Source organism: Arachis ipaensis, chromosome B02, assembly GCF_000816755.2.
Source record: "Arachis ipaensis cultivar K30076 chromosome B02, Araip1.1, whole genome shotgun sequence".
NCBI lineage: Eukaryota > Viridiplantae > Streptophyta > Magnoliopsida > Fabales > Fabaceae > Arachis > Arachis ipaensis.
The window spans coordinates 40,949,283-40,957,459 of record NC_029786.2 but is presented as its reverse complement, the minus strand read 5'-3'; the positions used below and the strand labels follow the sequence as shown (position 1 = coordinate 40,957,459).

Here is an 8,177-nt window from a genome sequence, read left to right as displayed (position 1 = left end):
TGGGAGCCATTAACGCTAGATCTCACTAATTGATTTGGTGTAGAACTAGGACTTATGGACTTGGATTGACATAGCTCATTTGACTTTCTTTTATTAGTTAGAGGATGACTTAATGGGATTGATCCTTGCCAATTCTCATGTTGTGGTTAGTGAATAGGATAGAGATCCTTGACCACCAACCCTTGCCAAGGCCTTTTTAGTTGTTAGTTTATTTCCCTGCCGTTGACTTTTCATGTCTCTTATCCAAAACCCCAAAAAATACCTCATAACCAATAACAAGAACACTTTGTTGCAATTCCTAGGGAGAACGACCCGAGGTTCAATACTTCGGTTTATAAATTTAGGGGTTTGTACTAGTGACAAACAATCTTTTGTATGAAAGAATTATTGATTGGTTTGGAAACTATACTTTACAACGAGACTTCATTTGTGAAATTCTAAACCGTCAAAAGTCTTCTCATCAAGCTATAGGGAGGGCTTTAATTGATGTTTAGAAGGGCAAATTGACATTGAGAGTGAATGATGAATAGATTGTGCTCAATATTTTTAAAGCTCTGTAACACTCGAATGATTCTGCAGATTGTATAAAAATTGATATTATTGATCCATTGATACAAGAAGTGTTCGAGGATGAAAAGCTTAATGAAGTATTTGAAGCCTCTATGCAATCTGAGACTGAAGAAATTGAAGTGGCAACATCACCCAAGGAAGCGGTTTACATTCCTCCTAAGGATGAAGGACCCCATAAACCTGAATTGAAGCCTCTGCCCCCATCCTTGAAATATGTGTTCCTTGGAGAAGTTGAAACATATCCAGACATTATTAGTTCTGCATTAACCAATAGTGAGGAAGAGGCTCTGATCAAGGTGTTGAAGAACCATAAAATTGCAATTGGATGGACTATGGGTGACCTGAAGGGGATAAGCCCTGCAATGTGCATGCACAAAATTTACTTGAAGAAGATGCTAAACTAGTGGTGCAAGCACAGAGGCAACTCAATCCCACAATGAAGGAAGTAGTTGAAAAGGAAGTAATGAAACTGTGGGAAGTTGGAATTATTTACCCGATTTCTGATAGCCCTTGGGTAAGTTTGGTTCTGGTTGTTCCAAAGAAAGGAGGTGTGACTGTGATAGCCAATGACAAGAATGAGCTCATTCCTACACGGACAGTGACCAGATGGAGAATGTGCATTAACTATAGGCGACTGAACACAGCCATAAGGAAGGATCACCTCCCCCTTCCATTTATTGATTAGATGCTAGAGAGACTGGCCAGACATGCTTATTACTACTTTTTGGATAGATATTCTGGCTACAACCAAATAGTTGTGAACCCTCAGGACCAAGAGAAGACAATTTTCACATGCCCCTTTGGAGTTTTTGCATACCACTGTATGCCTTTTGATTTGTGTAATGCTCCTGCTACTTTCTAAAGGTGCATGCTTTCCATATTTTCCAATATGATTGAAAAATTTATTGAGGTTTACATGGATGATTTCTCTATTTTTGATAACCCCTTTGAAGAGTGCTTGCAACACCTAGCCTTAGTCTTGAGAAGGTGCCAATACACTAACCTGGTTTTAAATTGGAAAAAGTGTCATTTTATGGTTACAAAAGGTATAGTTCTTGGGCACCGCATCTCAAGCAAAGGCATAGAGGTTGACAAAGTCAAGATAGAGGTTATTGAGAAGCTCTCACCCTTTGTAAGCGTAAAGGGCATAAGGAGTTTCTTGGGTCATGCAGGCTTCTACAGAAGATTTATTAATGATTTTTCTAAAATAGCAAAACCACTAAGTAATCTTCTAGTTGCTGATATCCCATTTAATTTTGATAAGGAATGCCTGTAGGCCTTTGAAATTCTTAAGGCCCAGCTTGTCTCTGCACCCATTTTTTCCCCTCCTGATTGGACATCACTTTTTGAATTAACGTGTGATGCAAGTGATGCTGTAATTGGGGCTGTTTTGGGGCAAAGACAAGTTAAGGTGATACATGTGATATATTATGCTAGTAGGGTGTTAAACAATGCTCAAAGAAATTATACTACTACTGAGAAAGAATTACTTGTTGTTGTCTTTGCTTTTGATAAGTTTAGATCTTATTTAGTCGGTTCTAAAGTTATTGTTTACACTGATCACTTTGCTCTTAAGTACCCTTTGACTAAATAGGATTCTATACCAAGATTGATTAGGCGGATGCTCCTCCTACAAGAATTTGATATTGAAATCAGAGACAGGAAAGGATCCGAAAATCAAGTGGCTAATCATTTATCTCGGATTGACTCTGAGAAGACACAGGAAGCTCTACCTCAACATCAAGAAGCATTCCCAGATGAGCATTTATACTTAATTCACAAGGCACCCCAGTTTGTTGACATGGCCAATTATAAGGTTGGACGGATAATCCCAAAGGACTTCTCTAATCAACAAATCAAGAAGTTATAGCATGATGCTCGATATTTCCTATGGGATGATCCATATTTGTTCAAGAGGTGTTCAAACAGAATCATTCGAAGGTGTGTTTCAGAAGATGAGACTTCACAAATTCTCCAGCACTGCCACGGTTCTGAATATGGAGGACATTTTGGTGGAGAAAGGACAGCAACCAAAGTCCTGCAATGTGGATTTTACTGGCCCACACTCTTCAAAGATACAAGGGAGTTTGTAAAGCACTGTGATCCCTGCCAGAGAGTCGAAGCCTTGTCTAAGAAGAATGAGATACCTCTACACCCTATTTTGAAAATTGAATTATTTGATGTTTGGGACATACACTTCATAGGACCGTTCCCTTGTTCTTACTCTAACAGCTACATCTTGGTTCCTGTTGATTATGTCTCTAAATGGGTGGAGGCTGCACCTCTAGCCTCCAATGATGCCAAGGTGGTGATGAGTTTCCTTAAGAAGTACATCTTTAGTAGGTTTGGTGTTCCCTGAACCTTGATCAGTGATGGCGGTAGCCATTTTTGCAATAAATAGTTAGATGCACTTCTTCTGAGGTATGGTGTCAAGCATAAGGTAGTTACTCCTTACCACCCTCAAACCATTAGTCAAGTGGAGGTCTCGAATAGAGAGCTTAAAAGAATTCTAGAAAAGACTGTGGGTGCCTCAAAGAAGGATTGAGTTAAGAAGATTGATGATGCCCTCTGGGCCTACCGCACAGGCTTCAGGACTCTGATCGGGATGTTGCCTTATCAGCTTGTCTACGGCAAGGCCTGTCACCTGCTGGTAGAGCTAGAGCACAGAGCTTATTGGGCAACAAAATTTCTGAATTTTGATGCGAAGGCCACTGGAGAGAAACGACTCCTCCAAATCAATGAAGTTAATGAGTTTTGGATGGCGGCGTATGTGAATTCAAGGTTCTATAAGGAGAAAACCAAGCTTTGGCAAGACAAGAGGATTGCTTCAAGAATTTTTGAACCTGGACAGCAGGTGCTCCTATACAACTCTAAGCTGTTTCCAAGAAAGCTCAAGTCTAGATGGTCTGGTCCCTTTACAATTAACAAAGTCTCTCCCTATGGTCATGTAGAGATTATGGAAAGCAATTCAGGGAGAACTTTCACTGTCAATGGCCAGCAACCAAGCATTATCTTAGAGGTGATATAGATCGCCAAAGGACCACACAACTCCTTACCTAGGGAGGTGAACCATCAAGCTAGTAACGTTAAAGAAGCGCTTGTTCGGAGGTAACCCAATACTTAGTATCCTTTAAATTTATTTATTTCTTTACATATTTTTAATCATTAAATTGTGTTATGACATGCATGAACAATTACAGGAGGTAAGGTGCAAGAAGATTGAAGAAAAAATATTATTTCACCTTAAGTTTGGTGTAAGGGAAACTCTCACATTGTACGTGGTATGGCGTAGGGGAAACTCTCACGTTGTATGTGAAGGTACCACGTATAACGTGGTTAATTTAATTGCTTCCAGGAGGAAATTCTTTCATCAGCGTACAATGTGAAAATTTCCACGTACTACGCAAAGCAAGGGTGTCGCGTCTGCGTACTGCATGCGTACGCGTAATGGTGAAAATTCGGATGTGACACGTACACGTGAGGCATGCGTACGCGTGGGTAGCATTCTATGTACTTGATGGGAGGAAAAATGCCGGTTAAGAAATTCTTATAAAAACAGCATTGCAAGTACAGTCTTAACTGACGAAAATTCTACTATCAATTTAAAAGTGTGTCACAATTAAAAATAAATAATCGGGAGTAGAATTCCGGGTTGTTTCCCAAAGAGTTGACACAATGATGCAAATTATTGATCAGTATTTTTCTGAGTAATTTTAGAATTGGAGAACGGAAAATTAATTGACTAGGAATTAAATCAACAAATAATAGCAAGAGATGTTACGTATTTGAAATTAAAAACCTTGGTTAGGAGAGATAATTGGAGTTTCTATCCTTGTTGTCTTTCCCAAGTGTAATAGTAAAGGTTTATTGCTTCCACTCAGTCATCCTCTTGTAGTTGTAGGAAAGTTAAGCAGGTATCACTAACTCTAGGTCACAAGTCCTAGTCACTTCAGGGGGGAAGGATTAGATTTGGTGAAAATTGAGTTAGCTAGCAATTTCCAATTACAGATTACACTTGAGTATTACAACTCAAGGGTTTCCAATTAATCAACTCCTATGCCAAGTTGGGAGCTCTACTCCATTAACATGAATGCCATTTTCAATAACATATAATGGGAGTAATTAAAAGACATGGTGATTATAATAAATTAATAAAAATAAAATTTGCACTGACAATTAATTAACAAGGATTAAACAAGCAATAAAATTAAACATAAAAATAATTCAATGCATTAATTGAATTGAAGGGTGACAAGATCCAAACATGAAGCAAAATAATCAAATAGAAAAGAGTAATAAGGAAATTAGAAAAGCAAACTAGAAGGAAATTGACTTCAATGGAAGGTAGTAGCAGCTCTCTCTAGATCCAATTCAAAGCAAAACTAAACATCAAACCCTAGAGAAAAGTATGTGTTTCTCTCTCTAGAATTCAAAACTAAAACTAAGTGAAAATGAAAGTGTATTCAGTCTCAGCTTGCTCCCTGCCTTTAATATGTGTTTTTGGGCTTGAAACCGGGTCCAAATCAGCCCAGAAATTGCCCCTAGTGAGTTCTGTTAAGTGCAGCACGTGATGCTCTGTCACGCGTACGCGTCGCTGTAAGATGCTCCAAGTCATGCGCACGCATCAGCCATGCGTGTGCGTCGCTCCTCGCTTCTCATCTCCATAGTTTCTTGTGTTCCTTCCACTTTAACATGCTTCCTCTTCAACATTTGAGCCATTCATGCCCTGTAAACCTGAAAACACCTCACAAACACATCACGACATCGAATGGTAATAAAAGGGAATTAAAAATTGGCAATTTTAAGGCCTAGGAAACATGTTTTCAACCATATCACAAAATTAGGAAGGAAATGAAAAACATGCATTTTACATGAATAAGTGTGAGATTAGTTGACATAAACCAACTCAGTTCAGTCCAAAATATATCATAAAATAGTGTTGTATCAGTACTACATGAGATTTCTCACGTACAACGCAATCCCAAGATCATTATTTCTCACCACATACTACGTGAATACATTCACGTACTACGCCACCCCTAATAGTCACTAGCAGAAAGCAACCTTCACGTTCACGTATAATGTGAGAAGGGTCAAGTAGTACGTTAGGGAATAAATCTATATGGGTAACTCCTTCTTGAGCCCTATTATATGATAATCTCTGTGATCCATCATCTAGTCTTCCTACTACATCCAAACTTAAGTTTGGTGTGGTGGCCTTCATTTATACATTGTCAAGAAGCACACCTCACTTTTCACAAACTACACTGCATGCATATGTTCTTTATTATCTTTAATTTTATTTTCTTTTGCTTCATAATTATTTTCCTCAATTATTATCACTTAGTTTTGTTTGTATATGCAGCACTTATGACTACTCAGATATTCAGAGAATCTCTGCAAGCTCTCCACTAGCTCTCTGATCAACATACATGTACTTGCCCCTAATATGGGCACTTATCTTCCAGGAATTCTCTAGCTATAGCCATGCCTCAAGTTCCCACCCTTGCATGCATTGGTTCTCCTTTCCCTAGGCCATGACTCATGTAACACCCTAACTATCAAAAGTCACACTTCCAAATACGCCACTCTGATAGCTCGGGTATTACAACGACTCTTAAAAATACTTAGTACTAAAATATGAGCCTGTTTAAAACTGAAACCGAATATTCAAAACATACATCCATACGTTACAATACAGATTATAATACTTTCAAATACTACATATATACATATATACATCATGCCAATATACAAACTTCACATATCAAACCTCCTACCCTCTTGCAAAAATTGCTAAAAATAATGGCGAGGAAAAAAAATAATAACAAAGATAATACAAAATAATATCGAATAAATAAAAAATGAATATAACTCTTCTGAAGCTTCGTCGCCCATATCCTGAAAAGGGAAAAACCTGTAGGGGAATGAGAACATCGTCCTCGAAAGGGTTCTCACTATAGGGTCGCAGAATTGCTATAATAAGATACAAAAATAAGACTGTTCTTAAAGTACAATGATTAATAACCGTCTTATGCATCTTTTTAAAACCAAAGATTTAATATTCAAAATCCGAAATCCTTTCTGAAAGGGAAAGCTATTAATTTCTCAAAAATCCAAAAGCCTTTTTAAAAATTTTTTCCTGACAGCATGAATGACCAAATTGTTCCAAGCATAGGTTCATTAAGTCTATGCTGAACTAGTTTAGCTTTTCATGCTTTTCTAAACCAAAAACTCAAATCAAACACGGCCTTCGGCCTATCTCATAATCAACCATGGCCCTAGGTCCAAACAAATCAATCCACAGCCAATTCACCACTGATTCAACCAATTTCAGTCACAAACACAAGTAGAAGGTTCAAGCACAATCCAGCAGTTACATCAAATTGAGAAATTAACAATTAAGCATAATTATTCACATAGGCAAACCACATATACAATAAACACACCCAATCAAAGTCATATAGATGCAAATGATGCATGCCTGTCCTACTGGCCATGAGCTCACGCGTCGGTTATGTTGCCAGACTCGACTCGAATAAGCGGGATTAACCAACCGTTCTTATCCGTAGGTTCCATAAACAAGCGGGATTAAACCATCGTTCATGCTCGGAACACGCAAGAGGGATTAAACTACCATCCTTGCCTCCACCGTAAGCGGGATTAACCAACCGTCCTTACCAGGTGCAAGCGACTTATCAACCATCTCATCAATATCAAATCTCTCAGCATAAGCGGGACAAACCCGGCCCTTATGCCTACAACTCAGTGCAAGCGAGACGAACCTGGCCCTTATGCCTACCAAACAATAACTCATCAATTTTGATAATATCCACAATCAATCAGGCTCAATATCTTATTTCAAAATCATTCTTGGCCTATTTACTTTTAAATAACAATCGTATTCAATTCACATCTTGCCAAGAATCACTTTTCAAAACGGAGCCACTTTCCACATCTTTCTAAAACTTCCAAACAATTCAAAATCATGCCAAATTCAAAATCTCATTTGAAAAACTCGAAATCATTCATTTCTAAATCAGGATTTGGCCATAAAATTCCTCAGCAGAGTCTCAAGACTTTAGGGGTGAATAACCTAACTCATTTTCTTAAATTCATTAAAAATCTCTAAAACCTTAGCTTCTTGATTTAAATCAATAAAATAGAATTTAAACTAAAACCAAATCATATATCCAATCATTCCGAACCGATTTCAAAACTTCTTAAACCAAAACCAAATCCTTTTAAACCGAAAACCAATTCTCAATATCATTCTTAAACCTGTTTCCAAAGGCTCAAAAATTGTTTCAGTTTTACTACATCAAAGTTTTAGAGAATATTTCAACTTTTTCTAAAACATCGTCAAATAAAATTAGTTACTCGAAATTCAAGTTTCTTTTAAATCCACTAAACTCCTCCAAATCTATTTACTTAAATCAAATTCCAAAACTTACAAATTTTCGTCTTTAAATCGACTTTAAAACATAATTCTTTTCTTAAATAAATTACATTCAAAATATAATAATTTTCTTAATAGAATAAATTCCAACATAAATCATTTATCAATAATTCAATTCAAAGCATAATTCATTATTTTTAAAATCACA

General features: G+C 37.3%; 1 protein-coding gene across 1 annotated transcript; it reads left to right on the top strand.

Moving 5' to 3' along the window:
* On the top strand, window positions 3,176–3,598 carry LOC107627207. Its single transcript, XM_016330060.1, has one exon. The coding sequence runs from the start codon at window positions 3,176–3,178 to the stop codon at window positions 3,596–3,598; it is 423 nt and encodes a 140-aa protein (XP_016185546.1).

Bases quoted from the DNA above. Each gene is read 5' to 3' on its own strand.
- LOC107627207 (XM_016330060.1), top strand. From the start codon at position 3,176: ATGTTGCCTTATCAGCTTGTCTACGGCAAGGCCTGTCACCTGCTGGTA.